The sequence below is a fragment of the Lynx canadensis genome, chromosome A1 (assembly GCF_007474595.2).
Source record: "Lynx canadensis isolate LIC74 chromosome A1, mLynCan4.pri.v2, whole genome shotgun sequence".
In the NCBI taxonomy this organism is placed as follows: domain Eukaryota; kingdom Metazoa; phylum Chordata; class Mammalia; order Carnivora; family Felidae; genus Lynx; species Lynx canadensis.
The window spans coordinates 72,603,518-72,624,590 of record NC_044303.2 but is presented as its reverse complement, the minus strand read 5'-3'; the positions used below and the strand labels follow the sequence as shown (position 1 = coordinate 72,624,590).

Here is a 21,073-nt window from a genome sequence, read left to right as displayed (position 1 = left end):
AGGTTATATGCTCTGTCACACTGCTTGGAATTTTCTCTGATAATTTAGCTCTATCCCGCACGTTCCCAAGATTCACAGACATTCATACACATTAACTAGCCGAAGTTAAAGCAATAATAATATGGCTGAATGTTAACTGGAAATAAGTTTATAGACTCATTAAGTCTTCCTTTGGAGTCATGTAGGAAAACACCAATTATATTTCTTTATTAAATTTTTATATTTGTTAATAAAAGACTTTATTTTTACATAATGAGATGGGTCTCCATAAAACAATTCCTAATGAAACTGATTAGCATATAAATTAAATTTCCTTCTGTTCTTATTCACATACTCCTGTTATTCCTAGAATGCCAGGTTGTACTCTTATAAGCATCCAATACTTAAAACATTTACTAATCAGAATGGGCATCTCTCATGGGTAGAGATTAAAATCTAAAGCATTATCGAAGCAATGACATTCTGTTCTGAGAGAAAAACAGCAATGGATTTTTTTTTTTCTCTGCTTGAACTTCTGGCTGTGTTCCCAGTTATCCTAATGAGAAGCTTCAGTGGATAAATTCTCATGACGTAGAATAAAATGGTTTTGGGTTTGGTCCACTTTTTATTCCAAATTTAAATCTTATGAACACATTTTTTTAAATAAGCCAAATCATAAGTTCCATATACAACTAGATACCACAAAGCATTTCTATATTTGATTGCTAGAAATATAATTTACTGATTTAATTATTAAGCTATAAGTGTATAGCTAAGGCACAGCCAGCTCAAAATATGTTCCTCAATAATCTGTGATCTCTCTCTAAAAGGGTTTGTTTGGTTGTACCCAGTGGTTTCTAAATCACTGCCACCCTTACTGACAGTAGGCAGTCCGTCTAGAATCTGGTAAAAGAAACTGTGGACCCTCTCTTCATAAAAATATAAAAAGGTACACACAACATATTTGTGTTATTTTAGGAGGTTCGTATTGCCCTGATACTCAGCAATAAACCTCCAGAGTTGCATGAATCCCAGCTTAAGAATCCCTTGATAGAGAATTGCAAAAATCCTTCATCACAATACAAATTATTCAGGTCAGGGAAGCACCACAGATTAGTTCTCAGAAAACAATCTATGAAGTTTGAAAGCAGCTCTAAGGGTTCTGAGTAATTGAGGACCACGGAAGGACATTTTTGTGAAAAAGATATAACCTAGCATTCATACCCAAGTGCTTCAAAATTACACTGGAGATCTATTTAAAAATGCAGATATACAAAATCTGGGATGGAGCAAGTCCTTGAACAAACATACCATATTCTTTCATCTTTCTGTGCCTCCTGAGGTGATTTCCAGTATTTTCCCCCTTCTCCGAGAGCATACCCCTCTACCTCTGCCTCATTGCCTTCCCACCTATTCAACAGAAATCAGGAAAAGACCCCACATGACAGTAATTTTTCTGCAATTCCTAGCACTCCCTGAAGCCCTGTTTGCTCTGTGGGAAGTAGGGCAAAAGCAAAAGAGCCCATCCTTTGCTGCAGGACTGTCCATTATACACTCTGCAGAACTGCGATTCTTAATGTGACTGCATAGTAGAATCACCAGGGAGCTTTTAAAATCCCTGATGTCTGGGGTACATCACGAACAAATTAAATTAGTTAGGAGCTCGCAGTGGCATTTTAAAAGTTCTTCTTCAACAAGCTCTCAGTCTCTTCTGTGGATTCTTTAAGGACAAAGCCCACCTGACTTGAATCTCTTCCAGGAGACCATCATCTGCGTCTGAAATGTTGTATAAACCATTGTTTTCCTGTTTTCCGGCCACCTTCCCTCTGTTCTCATTTGGCTCCCTTTCAATACTCAGATCTGGCCACACAGGACCCCCTCAGAGAAGGTCCCTGACCACCTTATCCCAAACTCTACATCAGATACTCAATGTATTATCTTGACTTCCTTCTTCTGGCTCTAATGGAAATTGTTTTCTTATTTAACTTCTCCAGCCAAACTCACTGGAAATGCTGAGGGCCCTGACATTAATTGTCTTATTTATTATTCTTTCCTCAGCACCTAGACTGGTTCTAGGCACATAACAGGATGCCAATAAGTATATGTTGAATGCGTGAATGAATTAATGAATGAATGAGTGAGTAAATATTGATCTTGTTTTCTCTATTAAATTCTGTGTCCTTGAGTACATCTACTATGTCTAGTTAAACCCTTGTAATCCCTTACAATGGCATATTAAAGTTAACAAAACAATCTCATATGCACTATCTCAATTGCTCCTCACAACAACATTTTAGAGGAAACAGAGAAGTTATAACACTAATTTTATAGCTAACATAACTGAGCGTCCATAAAGCTATAAAAAAAATGTTCCAGGGGCACACAAACAACAAATGGCACGAACACATCTTCACTGTGAAGGTGTCATGAGCCATAAGGCCATCTCCCTAATTGTTGCCCCTACAGAGGCACATGTCCTCACAAGGAAGGTGGCCGGCTGCATAAGGCTATAGATACAGAGAGGAAGCACAACGGTGGCAGTGTGTGTGAGCCTCTCTACCCAAACAAGTAGAAACCGATGCCTGTTCCTAGTAACGTTTGGGAGCAGGGTGGAACAATGTCAGCTTGTAGCAACCCTCTTTCCACCCTTGTGTAGTCACAAGACCTCAGGCTTCCCAGCAAAACTAAGATCTCATTTACCAGCGATCCCTCTGGATTTTTCTCTTTATGTAGTAGGAGCATCCAGAAGAGTGCATCTAGACTCAAACATGAATTATGCCACTTGGGTTTTGCTACTGACTCTTCCATAATTAAACTACACTCAAGAGCATAAAGTTATGCAAGTCTGTCTCACCACTGTGACTATAATTGAATAGTAACATTAATCATACCCAGACTTCTGGCAAATTAATCAAATGAAGCAGTATAAGAGACTTTCCAGTCACCATATACTTCATATCTGCTTGCATTTTTTAAGCTAAGAGTCTGTTATATATACATATTACATATACATATGTATATGTAATATGTATATATATGACTCATATATATGACTCATACATATATATATATATATATATATATGTATATATATATAACTCATATTTCTTTCAAACTCCTTCGGTTAACTATTGTACAATATAGGGCCTTAGGAAGAAATCCAGAGAAAGACATCCTAGCAAAGAATTTAATGTCCTTATAAAGCACTTTACATATGACCTCAAATATTTGCTATTTCATCCTTGAGACCATTCAAACCTTAAATGGCTCACAACTGTACTATGCCAGACCATTTGGTACTATTTACAAGCATCCACATGGCATGGATATTTTCAGCAGCATAGAGGCCAGAATTATTTAGAAACTTAAATAAGAAGCCAAAGAATCCCACCTTTCCTCCTTTATCCAAATAAAAGGCATCACATGAGAAAAAAATATTTATGGAGAACCAATATCTCATCCATCTTAACTGTTATATTCCAAATGAAAGGATGCCATAAGTGAAGAATACATTACTTCGTACCCCAAACAGTCACTCTGCAGAAAGCAGAGCCTAGAAGAATACTTGGCTAGTCACCTGATTCTCGTGAGGAATAGTCAGCACTGTCTATCCAGTTAGCTATGCAAAACCAGAGAGTCTGTTGTGAAGGTGATTCAGAAAATAAAGGCATGGAGCCCATGAGAACAGACAGAAAATGTAAGCATCCAAATGAGTCAGAAGACAGTCAAGTTCACTTACTGTGGACAGAAAAGAAAGGAGAGGGAAAGTAGCCTAAAGAAGTTAAGTCCACAGTCACCATCAGGGTTTTGCTGCCACTTTAGCCTGTGACTTGCTAGCTCAGATACCTAGCTGGTGGCAGGGCCCACACTTAGAGTCACCTACCTCCATACCAATAACCTACTATCTTGCTTCATGACATGATGACCCTTTGCCATTTAAAACACATGGGTGTGACGGATGGATAAAGAAGATGTGATATATCTAGATAGATGATAGATAGATAGATAGATAGATAGATAGATAGATATCTCCTATATATAGCTATCTCCAATGGAATATTACTTAGCCATAAAAAAGAATCATATATCACCATTTGCAACAACGTGGATGGAACTAGAAGGTATTATGCTAAGCAAAATAAGTCAGTCAGAGAAAGACAAATACCATATGATTTCACTCATACGTGGAATTTAAGAAACAAAATAAACAAGCATGGGGGAAAAAAACAAAGATGCCGAGAGACAACAGACTCAGAGAGAACTATAGAGAACACACTGATGGTTATCAGAGGGGAGAGGAAGGGAAGATGGGTGGAATATGTGATGGGGATTAAGGAGTGAATTTGTCCTGATGAGCACTGGGTGTTGCATGCAAGTGTGGAATCACTAAGCTCTACACCTGAAACTAATATTATACTGTATGTTAACTAACTGGAATTTAAATAAAAACTCAAGAAAAAAATATTTTAAAAATAAAACACATGGGTATGTGTATAAATATCCAGTACAGGTAATGTGTCCCTCAAGATACTAATCTGGTCGCTAAAATCCTGTCATGTTACTACTTTGCTATCATGAATGACTTTTAATAAAACATCCACTTTTGATTTGTGCTTGTGTTTTCCTATTCTGTCAGTAAATAAGTAAACCTGATTTGAGAGGCAGGAAGGAGAGAGAAAGATACATGAGAGACACTAACATATTTGTCTCATTCACGGAAAGATCCGAATCTTGGTAACTGTAGTTATGTTAAACTTGGCATTTCAGCAATGACACGGTGGAGTGGGCACTAAGCAAGGTTAACCTGGCATTTCTATGACATCATTTTAGCATATTTACAATCTGTGTTTACAATGTGTGTCTTTCTTACTAACAGTTAACCTCCTAAGAAAATGATGAGAACAAGAGCTCTGCAAAGAAGTTGATTTTTCTGTCTCAAACCTATCACAACATGGGGAGAAGTGGGGGAGGGAGGATGACATTTGCCCCTAGGCTGTCACCCACTATTTTCTTTTTCTTTATTTATCATCAAAAGTGAATTTTCTTCTTGTTCCCTGCAAAATTTACTCTCTTGTTAAGTCAGTGTTTCAGTGTTTCTCTTCATGTGGTTCCCTCTACCTGGGACACACTTTTTTCAAAATCATTATCTGTCTAAGGCTACTCATCCCTACAGACTCAATTCCAGCTTCACTCACTTCATGAACCATATCTGCACCCAAATTCATTTAGAAAAGAGTATCTTCCTCCTCTTACTCTCAAGATACTCAATCCCCTTTCCCACCACATTTTGTCACATTTACCACAAATACTTGGTGTAGGGAGCAGCAAACTTTTTCTACAAAGGGCTAAATAGTGAACATTTTAGGCTATGTGTGCCATACATTTTCTGTGGCAGCTATTTAACTCTGCCATTATAACAAGAAAGCAGCCATATGCATACAAATGAGCTTGTCTGTGTTCTAATAAAACTTTATCTGTAAACACAGAATGCAGGCCTCCTGGTCCTAGTTTCCTGACCTCTGGGTTAGCATAGAAATACAATGTAGGGTGGTCAGTAAAAATCAGGTTGATTAAATCTTGTAAACAACATCACTAATGAAAATAGGATGCATGCGTTAGCTATGTGCTATCATATGATTATATATTGAATACATCTATTATGCAAATATTGCACAAGGGCCAGTCCTATCGATTTTTAATAATATCTTATGTGTCCAAGAGGAAAATCATAGGGTTCTGATCAGCTATATGATCTTAAAGCCTAGACAAAATGATGAAATTCTGGCTCATTGGCTTTCTATTAAAAAGAAAATCTAGGGGCACCTGGGTGGCTCACTCGGCTAAGCAACCGACTTCGGCTCAGGTCATGATATCGCAGTTCGTGAGTTCGAGCCCCACGTCGGACTCTGTGCTGACAGCTTAGAGCCTTGAGCTTGTTTCAGATTCTGTGTCTCTCTCACTCTCTGCCCCTCCCCCGCTCATGCTCTGTCTCTCTCTCTCTCTTTCTCTCTCTCTCTCTCTCTCAAAAATAAACATTAAAAAAAACATTTAAAAAGAAAATCTGTAGAGTATATGGTTCCGTGAAGATTATGGCTGATAGCCAGACCAGATTGTTTCTTATTAAAACTATCTGATTTGCATTTTTATATTGAATAAAATTAAGTAAATAATTGCTAGAGCACCCCACTACCTCTTTCACGATGTGTTTAGTGTTTTAATAGAAACAAATAAATAACTGTAGTAACAAAATAGTCATAGTTGTCACACATTTCATTTTAAGCTCACTTAAAGAAATTGGGATTGAATTCATGTTCAATTTTCTATTTTCATTTCAAATAGATTTTGACAATATTTGTTGCAGGCCTTATGAGGAAGTTTTCTTTGCCAAAGAATTTCACTGGTTTTCAATTTATCACATAAAAATTATGCAAAATGTAATAAAAATTGTCTATTTATTTGGATCGATTCCTATCTTTGACACAATATGCTCTGTTGCCATATATAAAACATTTAAACAAGATCGTTGACTGGAACACACAAAAATATTCACTCTATCTTGGAAGTGATACAGTATTCTGGACTACAGATTAGAAAAAACTCAGGTAATTAAAAAAACACTATGTAATTTTCCATTGAAATATCTTCTACCATCTTTTAAAAACTCAAAATTATTAACTTCAACTTCTGAATTTCTTCCTCTCCTCTAGGTTCTGTTGAATATAAAAATAGAAAGAAGAAAGGCAAGATAAAATAAAGAAGGGGGAATAAGGAGCAAGGATAATTATTTACCCACCGGAAAAAGGAGTCCTTAAACAATCACCTTGTATGAGATTGTCATTTCTATGAAATTTGGTTCTTTTAAATTCTTTTTAGCAATTCACTTCAATATATGCAAATTATGCCTTTAGTGAACGCTGCTTTTTCATATAAATGAGAGATTTAACACTGGATTTAATCAGGGCCTTCCAGGAAGCCACCAGTTCTGGGCACCTGCGTCTTTGGCCTCCTTGAGGATAGAAAACGACCCAACACACAGAAGTCCTGGCACCTCATGGCAACACAGAGAAAGAATGCTGGAAGCATCATTTTTACTTCTCTCTGTATCCCAAACTATCTGTCTCTGCACTATCTTATAAAAAGTCATATAAATAACATTTACATTCCTGAGGTTTTGTGAAATATAGGATGCATATACAATTTCAGACATTCCAGTAAGTGTGCCTAAGTACAAAAAAAGCAAATAATAAACATGCTTTTCTCCTCCTAGGTACCATCCTACTATTATGGGTCATTCCATGACAATAGAACTAAAAGCCATAGTAGACAGCACAATGTGCTCAGAGATCCACAGAAGACTGCCTGTGAGGATCCACAGACTGATTTGTCATCATTTAATATGACAAAATACAGCCTTGTTTCTGGCATGATTTGCCAACTCACTGATATTTTCCCCATTTGGTACATCTCTAAAAGCAGCTCCTTTCCTTCTGGATAAGGAAGAGTAAGACGTTAATGTTACAGGGTTATTTCTTCTTCTCCTTTGGCTGCGGTCCTTAACAACTATGTTTGAAATGCTATAATTTACCATGACTATTCCTCGAGCACCAGATGATGTAGTGATCAATCCATCTAAACACTTAGAACAGAGTAAATCTGAATCCTGCATGCTGTCTTGAAATACTGCGGGAAGAACACACTGGGTTCCCTTGTCTCTTGAAAACCGGGCATTTCTCACTGCAGCTAACTTATAATAAGATACTTAATTACACCACTGAGAATTTTTAAAATAGAATAAAAAATCACAATAGGTGGTGTGGTGCTTAATTTAAATGTTTGGAGGTCTACTCTCTTAACAAATTTGTAAGTCCATAATACTGTATTGTTTGCTATAGGCACTATGCAGTACAGCAAATCTCTAGAACTTACTCGTCTTGTGTTGCTGTAATTTTATACCCATTAAACAAGTCCCCATTTCCCCCTCTGGCAACAACCACTCTATTTTCTGCTCCTATAAGTTTGACTATTGTAGACATCTCTCTCATGTTAAGTATCCCGAATGCAGGCACACACACACATACACACACGCATGTACCCACAATACAAATACACAAATACAAAGGGACACAAAGACATAATCTTGGATTGTGAGCAATTTAATCTGTGAGTATTCCACAAGATGAGCAAACATTTCTCATAAATTTTAACTTGACCAACGAGCGATGACTTGCAAATACCAGTAGTGTGTGATGCCCAACATCACATGATCACAACTGAGCCAATAGTTCTTGGAATTCACTTTGATATATGAGTGTTTTGGATTAAAAGCATGTTTCCAGAACGAATTACGCTCACAAACCAAGGTTTTACTGTATTTGGAGGCATAGATATATTTATGACCTTGATTGTGGTGATGACATCATGGGTGTATACATACGTCCAAACTCAATGAATTGTTTACATTAAATATGTGCTATCTTTTGGTTTATCATTTATACTTCAATAAAGCTACAAAATAATTTAGTAAAAATATACAAAGATCCACCCTCCCAAACAAAGTCTTTAAAATACGTTCGTTGGAGGACTTTCCTTGTCTGTTCCAAAAAACATCTCTGCGCACATGAATGAGAAAAATTATGATTCAGTTGTCAAAAAATCAGAGTAAAAATCACATAGGTTAAAAAAATACATGCCTAAAGGGAAACTTCTCTGATAAAATAAAACGAAAATTTAAAGATGTCTTTTGCCAGTAAAAGAGATAAATTATCTCTCAAATTGAAAAATCTCCAGATGGTGGGAATTTGGCATGCTATTATTCTTTGAAAGTATGTTTCTAGCTAAGGGAATTGAACCAACTTGCTTAATTCATTAATTAAAATGTACTAATTGATAAAAATGAGGACATAGTTTCTATTTTCTAAAAGCTACAATATTAAATAATTAGCTTTAATTTATCATTCTTCCTCTACTTCCCACTTTCCCTTGTGGGAGTAAATGCTTATGTGTGTTTAAGGACTAAAACATACGCAAAACCTCTTAGAACAAGTCTGATGAAAGAAAACCAAAGGGCAGAGAGGACAAGTAAAAACATGTGAGAACAGACCAAACAAAAAGATGACTTAGACACAAGGACAAATGATGATCCAAAAAGGCAAATACAGCAAACACAAGCTTCTGAATAATAATGTCTGTAGATACATCATTTGTTTGATGATTACAGAAGTCAATGAAAGGAGTTTGATAAATGGTGAGCCCATAAAACTAAGAGCAAAATGTATCAAGAACAGCTTAGTATTGCAGTTGTCACCATTGGTGAGTGAAGGGAACCTTTGGTATGTTCCTGGTAGGAGGGTATACTAGTCCACTTTTTCTAGAGAAAATGATTTGTTTGGGTAATTTTTTTATTGAAAATATTTATCATATTGGTATACATTTAGATGTACATTCTACATCTAAGAAAAAATTGTGCAAATTTTCTGCTACAAGAATGTAAATTACAGCATTTAGAACTTGAACAAAGTAAGAGATGATTTAGATTATCTAATAGAGGAGGAATGATTAGATTTGTTTGCTACAACTATACTAGGCAATCTATACTATAGATACTATACCATACCATACCATACCATACCAGATCATACCATACCAGACCATACCTTACTATGCCATAGATACTATACTACAACTATACTAGGGAACTATACTAGGTAATCTATACTATAAAGACTACACTATACTATATTAGACTGCTATACTATTCTATACCATACTATGCTATAGGTACTATACTAGGGAATCTATACTATAGATAGTATACTATACTATACTATGCTATGCTATGCTATGCTATACTGTACTATACTATATCTTACTATGCTATAGATACTATACTACAACTATACAAGGTAATCTATACTATACTATATTATAGTTTACTATGCTGTAGATCCTATACTTGTACTATACTAGGGAATCTATAGATAGCATATGATACTATACTATACTGTAGATACCATAGTATAATATGCTATAGCTACTATATTGCAACTATACTAGGGAATTGATTATACTATACGATACTATATTATAGATATTATACTACAACTATACTAGGATATCTATACTGTAGATACTATACTACAGATACTACACTAAACTATATTAGGGAATCTATAGTATAAATCTATAGTATAAATGCTATACTATATTACTACTATATACTATCCTATCTTATACTATGCTATAGATACTATACTACAACTATGCTAGGGAATACGATGCAGCAACATCAACGATTTTGCATAAAAATGTTTTCAACAAGGGAATGTAGTCATTACATATTGCTCAACCAATTGGCATGTTAAAAGAACGAATACACGATCTAAAACAACAGTTCTGAAGTTGGACGGCTTGTAATAAAAGTTTGTATAAAAACTTGCAACTCTGGCACTTACTATGTAAGATGGCAAACTATTCAAATTTCCAGTTTCTTTTTCTGTAAAAAGAAGAATAATTATACATCCTACTTCATTGTGTTTGGGGGATATTAACAAATGACAATATATTCAATGTTCTTACCATTTTCCCTGTTGAAGAAGTACACATAAATGCTGTTCACAGAATAGCATAAATACATCATTTGTAAAATACACACATGAATATTGATAGTGATAAGATATGCATATGGTTATAAACCTCAACTGTTTTTTCTCCTGATCTCTTGGAGTTTAAGCATGATTTTTTGTGTTTGCTTGTTTGTTTCAACTTCATTCGCGAAATTTTGGATGTGCAAGAGTATGAGTCAGGAGTTCTGTTGCAGTAACAAAAAACTGTAATATCTCAGCTGCTTAAGACAGCATTTGTGGTACAGTTCTTCAGGGGTCAGCAGAGGTCTCTTCAATCCTCATTCAGAGACCCCGCCTCCTGGATCAGCGACCATCTCAAACACTGCAAGTCCCCACACGGGGACAGGAGGGATGGCAAATCTCTCACTGCCTCTCAAACTTCTGCTCTGGAGTGACACACATCAATTTTGCTCACACGTTTTGGCCAAAGCCAGACACCTACTCAGAAGGAGAGCCTCAATAAAAATAAAAATTTATTCTTAGGTCAAGGAGAATTTAAAAGTAATGTGTAGCCTATCAGAAGCCATTTCAAGTTTTTGAGCAGAACGCTGGTAGAAGACTAGAGAAAGTTATCTCCTAGCTCCAGTCCCTGGGAGCAGAAATTAGGATGAGTAACTGTGTATCCAAATCGACTAGATGAGAGTCCTCTAAACAAAGATATATATAGGCAACAAGGAATCGAAAACAAGGAGTAATAAGGGTGCCTGGGTGGCTCAGTCAGTTGAGTGTCTGACTCTTCATTTCAGCTCAGGTCATGATCTCACATCCGGCTCTGCGGAGTCTGCTTGGGATTGTCTCTTTCCCACCCTCTCTGCCCCTCCCCCGCTTGCACTCTGTCTCTCTCAAAAATAAATACACTTAAAAATAAGCAATCAAGGAGTAACAGGATTAATAGAGAGTTTAAGAGATTATCTGAATTATTCCCCTATTTTCAAGATGTAATGATCACACTTAGTCATCCCCAGCAGAAGCAAGTGATCTAATTTAATTTCTGGTGCACAAATGCCTTCACCTAGCCCCTCAGGTGGACTACACTGAGGAGCATCAATACATTCTGCTGGGAGAATTTTTTTTTCCTTGGCCCCAGCAAGCAAGCTGCTGAGGCTCTCCGTCTTGAGAACTGCTGGGCCCTGTAATTGCTTTCTTCACTCATGTAACCACAGCTGCAGTTGTCATTCATAAATGGCAAAACTAATCCTTTAAAAGTTTTCAGATTGGCCATTTGCTTTACAGCATCCAATGCCAATGAGTTTGCAGATGCAGCTGTGAGAAAAGAAGGGTCTCTGATCACTGGTCTGAGCATTGGACTGGCTCTCCTAAATCCTTGGTCTTCATTCTCAGAATCCTCATATTTTGTGATGGTTCCCTGGGAAATCACTCCACTCATCAATACCTTCCTTTCCCTGCAAGGACACTAGGGAAGCTTATTATTGATCTCTAAAGTACTCTAAAAAGCTTAAATGAAATAAAAAGTATCATAATTCTAGACATTTATTCAACTCCTTTTTAATAAAATAAACTTTAAATATGTGCTATAAATATGTAACTGATACATTAGTGACTGTCTAGGAAGTTAAGAGACAAATACGTGTTTGTCAGAGTTATCGAAGACTGACATCCACAATAATTAAAATCCACAGGACTTTTCTTGCACTAACACTGCATTAAAAAATTTAGAGACAAATGAAAAACAACTGGTAATATGTAGAGAGTGATGTTCTATGTTTGAGAGATACCTTATATGCTTTTCTTATTTTTCTATCATATAATTTGTCACTTTTAACAATGAATGAATGGATGGCAGTAGTGTGAGGGACATTAATTTTTAATCGTTGTTCCTTTAAAAGCATGACAGGCTTACTCAAGCTTTCTAATGACAATATTTTAAAGTGTTTTGTTGTTGTTGTTGTTGTTTTGTGAGAAAGAGAGAGAGTGTGGGGGAGAACAGAGAGAGAGGGAAAGAGAGAGAATCCCAAGCAGGCTCTGCACTGTCAGCACAGAGCCCAATGTAGGGCTTGAACCCATGAACCGTTAGATCATGACCCAAGCTGACATCAAGAGTCTGGATACTTAATCAACTGAGTCACTCAGGCACCCTGATGATATTTTATTAATGCAGACAGAACAGTAGTTCCCCTCTGGGGTTACTGGTGAAAATGGGGCAAGTCAGAAATAAAATCTCTGAAATGAAAATTTCCTTCTACCCATGCCCTAACCTTCTACTTATAACCATTAGGGATACATATCAGAGTATGGGAAAATACCTACAGAGCAAATAACCTTAAGGACTTTGTCTTCTACATAAAGAAAACTCTAAGTAGTCAAAAAGACAAATGATTACAAAGAATGGGAAGGATGTAAGGAAACTGCAACCCTCAGGCACTGCTGGTAGAAATGTAAAATGGTGTCACCACTTGAAAGACAGTTTAGCTGTACCTCAAAAAGTTAAACAGAGCTACCATATGACTCAGCAATTCCACTTTGACCTGTATGTCCAAGAGAAATTTAAACACATACCCGCACAAAAATTTATTTGTGAATGTTCATAGAACAGTATTCGTGATGGTCAAAAAGTGGAAACGACCCAAATGTCCACTAAGAGATGGATGGATAAATAAACGTGGAAATCCACACAAATGAATATTATCCAGCCAGCAAAAGAAATGACGTACACAGATAAACCCTGACAGCATTATGCTAAGTCAAAGAAAACCAAAGACAAACAGATCACATATTTTGAAATACCCAGATTAGGCAAATCCCTCGGGACAGGAAGTAGATCCGTGGTTTCTAGGGATTGAACAGAAAGGAGAATGGGGAGTGACTGGTGAGGAGGCACAGGACGGGATTTCTTTTAGTGGTGATGAAAATGCTCTGGAATGAGGTAGTGGTGAGGATTGCATAATTGTATAAATATACTGAAAACAGGGGTACCTGGGGGGCTCAGTTGGTTAAGCGGCCAACTCTTGGTTTCTGCTCAGGCTTACTGGCTCTCTCTCTCTCTCTCTCTCAAAATAAACAAACTTAAAATAAATAAACAAATATACTAAAACCCACTAAGTTGTATGCTTTAAAAGAGTGGATTTTATGGTATTTGAATTATATCTCAATAAAAAAATTCATTTCTCTGCAAAACTGCAAAACAAAATGAAATTTCTGGTCTAGCGTTCAGGTAAAAGAAAGTATTTCTCATTTTCCTCTTTCATGAACAAAATCTGTAATAATCTCAATGACTAGTTCCTCCAAAGGCATATTGCATATTAACTTTGCCATGTTCATGTGAGAGGTGAAATTGTTATTTCTTATTTTGATAAATGAAAATAATGGAACCAGCTTTCCTCTAGCTGCTTTTCTCCTCTTCCAGTGTGCCCAGATCTGGAACCAAGACCACACCTGAGGCTACGTGCCTTCTAAAACAGCATCAGCTTATTCAGCCATCTATTTACACAACGCTTTCTCAAAAGTCAACAACTTCCTCAGTGTAATGTTAATGAGTTTCAGAAATGTCAGTGGACAATTAAATGTCTCATTCAGAAAGTTTTGAGCAAATATCCAAACTTTTTTTTTTAGGAAGTGTACTCTTAATCTCGTTTATCTATTTTGCTCATCCCTGACCCCACCCCTCTAGCAATCATCAGTTTATTCTCTGTAAGAGTTAGTATTTCTCTCTCTCTCTCTCTCTCTTTTTTAATTTGCTCATTTGTTTTGTTTCTTAAATTCCACATGAGTGAAATCATATGCTATTTGTCTTTATCTGTCTGCCTTATTTCATTTAGTATAATACCCTATAGGTCCATCCCTGTTGTTGCAAATGGCAAGATCTCATTCTTTTTTATGGCTGAGTAAAATTCCATTATATACATACATACATACATACATACATACCATTTCTTTATCCATTCATCCATTGATAGGTTGCTTCCATATCTTGGCTATTGTAAATAATGCCACAATAAACACAGTGGTGCATATATCTTTTTGAATTAGTGTTTTCATTTCCTTTGGGTAAATATACAGTAGTGAAAATACTGTATCATATGATAATTTCATTTTTAATTTTTTACATTTTTAATTAAATTTCTATTTTCCACAGTGGCTGTACCAATCTGCATTCCCATCAACAGTGCACAAAGGTTCCCTTTTTTTCCCACATCCTCACCTACACTTGTTATTTCTTGTCTTTTTTATTGTAGCCATTCAGGTAGGTGTGAGATGATATCTCACTGTGGTTTTGATTTGTATTCCCCTGATGACGAGGGATGTTGAACATCTTTTCATGTGTCTGTTGGCCATCTGTATGTCTTTTTGGAAAAATGTCTGTTCAGATACTCTGGCCTTTTTCAAGTCAAATTATTTGTTTGAGGTTTTTTTGGTGTTGAGAGTGCAAGTTCTTTATATACTTTGAATACTAACCCCTCATGGATAGATCATTTGCAAATATCTTCTTCCTCTTCCTTTCAGTAGGTTACTTTTCTGTTTTGCTTGTTTTGTTTCCTGGGAAAAACTGGTTTTTTGTTATTGTTGTTGTTGCTGTTTTTAATGTAGCACTGAACTAAACTGAACTGAAATTGAACAGACCTCAAAGCTAAACTGATCATGTAAGAGCACGTAGGTGTGGGCATGTGTGTGCACCTGCACGCATACAATAGAGAGGGAAAAAGAGAGAGATTATATTTCTCCATGTACTTTCAGTCATGCAAACTGGATGTATTATTAGTTCTGAAAAGACTAACCTTTCCATATTCAGGGATATCAGCTATCTGTTAAATAAGATATATATGAATTGAGTGCATTTGACTCATAGGAGGTGGTAACAGGCCTGAGAGCCCTCACTTACCCCTTCCAGAGCAAGGTAGATCCGAGCTTCCTTGGCACCTTCTGATGCTCTCCTCTGCTGACAGTGGGCAGGAACGTGGGTGCTCACACTTTTTCCCATACCAGCCTACTTTGCAGTCACATCTTCCACAATTACACTGTCCGTGACCTTCACAATGAGAGTATAAAAAATAAGAAAAAATAGACAATGAAGTCAGAAGTCAGAAATGAATGTTTTCTTTTCAACAGTGAATATCACAAATAGCCAGGATCTTCGTTAACACCATATTAAACATTAAAGCAAAGGCACATTTTTCTCAAGTTCTTTAATACCTGGTTTACATTGATTGATCATGAGGAGTAAAGAAAAGCAACAATTCCCTATAAGATAGATGGGTTTGTAGGGCTATAAACTTGAATCCATCAAAATCCAGGTGCTTGCGATTGCATTGGTCTGCTGGGGCCTAAATGGAGTATGTGATGGATTTGGTAATTAATTCATGTGGAGGAAAGCCATAGGAAATTGAAAACAATTTGCTTTTGAAACAGGTCTTATCTTGTAGAGGCCCCCACACTTTATTTTCATTACCATTTTTCTACACACGACATGCTTAGCCTAGAGACGCTTAGTCTAAAACAAGTAACGTCTGTGGAGTTCACATTCCCTGAAGATCAATGTAGTATACACAAAAGAGGTCAGGAAAGATATTAAAGTTCTTTACACACGGTCACAGAGCCTGTAAAGAATTGTGATGAGCAGTGGCGTGGTAAAGCAAAAAAACAAACAAACAAAAAATGGCCTACGTTATCAATCAAATAAGTGGATCTAAATCCTGGTCCTGCTATCTATAGAGTAGGGCTGGTCAAATGTCAACTTCTCTGAGATTTAGCTTCTTCATATTTTTTTGAAGTTTATTTATTTATTTTGAGAGACTGCGCATGAGCAGAAGAAAGGCAAAGAGAGAATTCTAGGCAGGCTCTGCACTGCAGGGCTCAAACTCATGAACCGTGTGTGAGATCATAACCTGAGCTGAAACGGGACTCTTAACCAATGGAGCTGCCGAGGCGACCCTAGTTTCTTCATTTTTAAAGAAGATAATAATACATTATCCACATTTATCAGGAAGTACATAATATATCTTAAAATGCTACATAAAAATGAGCTATTGTTATTTTTATTCATTTGAGTCCACATATGTAAACAAGTAGGAATAGAAAGGAAAGCAACAGAGTTGAGCTTTCCTTAACTCCTAATCAGCATTCAGATATTCATTATTACAGATGCAGAACACTGGATTTCTATAATTGCTGCAAAAAATGCATGAAAGATTTTAAAGGAAGTGGAATTGTACTTTTTTTTTTAAGTAAATCAAAGATAATACTAATGAATGAAATTCCATGCTCTTTCGTTTTTGGCATCTGATATTAATATAAACCATACAATATGGAAACTGTCCTTCAGTGAAGACTAGTGTGTTTTCTCAATAGTCTGTGAGGTGTGTGGGCAGATATCTATCATTTGAGTTGGAAGAATTGGACAATCCACATATCTGGAAGCTTTTCACCACCTATTAACCTGGTTCGTCATGGAACGAATCATAAAATCATAGGTCAAAGTGGAATGAGATCTTAGGGATCACTGAATCCAAATTTTGCTTTCAATGCTACATCCAATTCAACATACATTTATTGATCACTTACTATGTAACAGACTCTAAACAACAAATTGCTGTTGTCCTTAGTACTCTGCCTTTGAGATCATCATTTTAAAGGAAAAGAAAATTAAGATTGCTAATAAATATGTATCACATGTCAATGGGATCACTTAAACCTTCAAATATCAGAGTTTCTATTGTACTAGTTTAACTTATTGGCAGTTATATTCCAGAGGTTGTTGGACTTTGTGGCTCTTTGTTATTATGCTAGAAGTCCTTACCCTTCTTCTCAACCCTCATGTAATTTAAAGCCAAATTTCTAAACAGAGCCACATTGCAAAAACATAGATAAATAACAGTGCTAAAACAGATTTCAACATTTGAAGTACAACGAATCCTGCTTTTTATAGAAGCCAAATTCTTGGAGACAAGAGGTCTCATTTTGAGGACAGTCAGATCTGTCATGAGGATATTGAACAAAGAACAGAACACGCTGCCATTTGTGAGAGACGAGCTGACACTTTAACAATAACAGTGAACAACAGGGTTATGGTGAAAGGGGAAAAAAGCTTTACTCTTAAAAGTCTGAAGTAGCTGGGAATGTTAGAAAAAAACACCCAGTAGGCAAGGATGCCAGGCAATTCCTAACTACCCAGGAGAATGCCCTCACACACCTGGTGGGCAGGCCTGGTCCCCAGGCGTGGAACGAAGCAGGAGCCTGTGTGGAGGGAAAGCAGTGACCGAGGACAGACCCTTCTCAAGTTCTGTAGCTGGAATACAGCCTTCAGAGCAGCCACTGTTTTCTATCTCAGGTTTGTTCACATGTCAACATTTCAAACAAAATTGGTGGCGGAATAAAAAATTCATGAAGACGGTCAGAAGTTATGAATAAGAGGCTTTTAGAGTTAAGATCTGGTCCAATGAAGATCAAAAGAAGTCAGATGAACTATGAATGCAGTGACACAGTTTGAAAAAAAAAAAAAACAACAACGCGGCTGCTCTAGACCTAGAAGACAAAATCTCTGAAACTCTTTCACCTTTATGCTCCAAATTCACTTTTGTTCTCTTATTGTTTTCCTCACTCAGTGTTTAATCTCTACACTTTCCTCCCTAATGTTATGTGATTTTTCTATCCCTTTGCTATCTCTGTGCTCTAATACAATCACTGGGGGTGGGGGTGGGTGGGGAAGCAGCCTACGTGGTCCTATATCTCTATTTCCTGTGCATTTAGAGCAGCATCATGAACATTCTCAAGAATGAGTCCTATAAATTTATGCATCACCCCCAGGCATCACCAACTCCACATAAAACTGAGAACACATACAATGTGTCCTCACTTTTGCCACTTGTGTGATGAGCCCTACCTAACTTCCTGAGGCTTCCCCAGCCTCAGCCTTCACCCAGTCATCGAGTGTTATTGAGGGTTATTGACCCTCAGGAACCCCGCTGTAGTCTATTGCTTATGCACTGGAATGAATTAATGAGACAGTATCACTACTGTGATTGGTTGCAGACCGAAAGCTTTTGCCTTTAAATAGGAAAGTATCACAGTAGGAGAATATTATCCAGTTCAGGATGGCCATAGCTCCTCCCCAAATCACCCACTTATGAGTCTTCTCTACACTATGCCATCTGAAGTCAATATCAATTGAACAAGTTTGGGCTGAGGAAAGAAGGGTTATTAAAATATGAATCATATTTCATATTTAAATATTTTTCATATTTCAACCATCCATAATGAATGAAATTACTGAGAGTCAGAAAATGTACAGCAATGGTTCTAAATGGTGATAGCAGGGATATAGACCGTTTCTTTTTTTTAAACTTTTTTTTTTCAACGTTTATTTATTTTTGGGACAGAGAGAGACAGAGCATGAACGGGGGAGGGGCAGAGAGAGAGGGAGACACAGAATCGGAAACAGGCTCCAGGCTCCGAGCCATCAGCCCAGAGCCTGACGCGGGGCTCGAACTCACGGAACGCGAGATCGTGACCTGGCTGAAGTCGGACGCTTAACCGACTGCGCCACCCAGGCGCCCCTAGACCGTTTCTTAAAGGTTCCATTGTTTGGGGAAAGTAGAAACACCTAAATCAAATATCCCAGGATCACAGAGAAGCAAATGTGGAAGTAATAAAGCAAGGTTTAAATAATTCTAGTCTAATATGATGAAAAATAGTATTGACAGCAGTATTGTGAATCTAAATGTTTATTAGTGATTAAGTTAAAGCATCAACCTAACTTTTACTTTCACAGTAATGAAGATTATGTCCTACATCTTTCAACTATTCCAAATCATGTGCTGTCCAAATATATTTCAGAATATTATGGATCTCACTTTAAATGAAATTGTACCTTTTCTATAAAATCCTTTATGATATTTCATCAGTGGAATTAGGAAATCACTTAAAAATGCATGGTATTGATATCAGATTCTGAAGCCGGTATTGAGCCTTTCAGAGGAGACAGGAAATCATAAAATGAAATAGTAACTTCTCTCCTGGAGTTACTAGTTTCTCAAGTGCAGTATAAAACTTATGCCAAAGATGGAGAGAATGAATTATTTTATAGGGATAAAATGAAAAAGATGAAAATGCTTGGTTTTGACACATAAAAAAGAGTTTAGAAATGATTATTTGTTTAGCATGAAAATCCTTTAGACTGCCATAATATACTACAACAAATCTTTTCTAAATAAATAGTGAAAGATGCATAAAAGAAAAAATTATATCTGTGTTTTTAATCTAAATATGTCACTAGTTCACCTCCTGGCCCTTATCTCCTTTTATCTTTCAAATGAAAAAATTAGAAGTGAATTTTACCAAACTGAAATTTCATACTTCTGTGTTAGTTTTTTAAATATATAGGTTGATTGATCGATCGATAGGTAGATAGATATGGCTTCCAGGAGTTAATTTCATGGCTTCTAAACAGTATTCCTCTAAACTCTGAAACTCTGTAAACAGAGGATCAACAAATACAGAATGTTGTTGTTTATCCTTGATACAAAACATGTGAAGAATTCACATTAGGGAATAGCTCTCAGAAGACCTATGACCTGCATTAAACACACACACACACACACACACACACACACACACACACAGCAATGGAAGAACAACACGGTGCCTAGCATTGGTAAATGGGATGGTAGCCCCGTCTGTACCACATGGTCAGGCAGTGGGCAGCATGGCTAGACGCTACGTGGCACCATGGCCACGTTGAGCGTGTAGGAGCTGGAAAGGCTCTCAGGCCATTACAGGAGAGGGTGTTGACACTGAAACTTGTTTTTTCCTTTGTAATCACTGTGCTCTTTTGAGTGAAGCCATTTCAGAAATATCAATCCACGGCAAATGTAGTTGCATCCATTCCAGACAAATGTTCTTTTGCTGTACAGGACATTTCTTTCTTTTGTAATGATCAAGACTGCTCATGAACTGGAATCTGACTTTTTCAAGTAGCTTCTTACAAAGCAATATGAGCACCATCAATCGGAAAAGTTTGGGGAATAAATTAGATCTAACTAGTACTTGCTACATTTGATATATTTGATTTTTCTTTCAAGATAATGCAAACTGAATATACTTAATCATTTCCTTCAGTTTCTTTCCATAATGCTTTGGTAATCCACAATGATAAATTTCCTCACATAATACAGTTCTTTCAAATGATTCCACTTTCCAAATTAATGGAACTCTAAGCCACCACTTTTTCGGGTAGAGAAGACAAGTTGAAAGATCAAGTTTAAGGTCACACAGCAACATATTTTAACAATTATGGGATTTGGGGAAATAGACCAGAGTGTAAACAGCTATTGGGAATAAAAGTTATTTCAGAATCAGGAAGTAAATTCCGGGGGGCAGCAGCTTATATAACTAACAAAACAAACAGTTGGCACACTTCAGGATGGCTGGTCATGCCCTGGTCATTTTAGTGACACTGAAATCCTGTTAACAGTAACATCTTTGAGTTGTTGTGGATGTGTGTGTACACGAGTGTGTGCATG

The 21,073-nt window shown here is 36.8% G+C and overlaps 1 protein-coding gene across 1 annotated transcript in view; it reads right to left on the bottom strand.

Annotated features, from left to right (window-relative positions):
• ITGBL1 (integrin subunit beta like 1) overlaps window positions 1–21,073 on the bottom strand; it is a 211,302-nt gene that overhangs the window by 85,467 nt on the left and 104,762 nt on the right. The window contains exon 7 of the mRNA XM_030313629.1: window positions 15,439–15,585. Coding sequence (XP_030169489.1) covers window positions 15,439–15,585 — 147 coding nt within the window. The remainder of the gene's footprint in view (window positions 1–15,438; window positions 15,586–21,073) is intronic.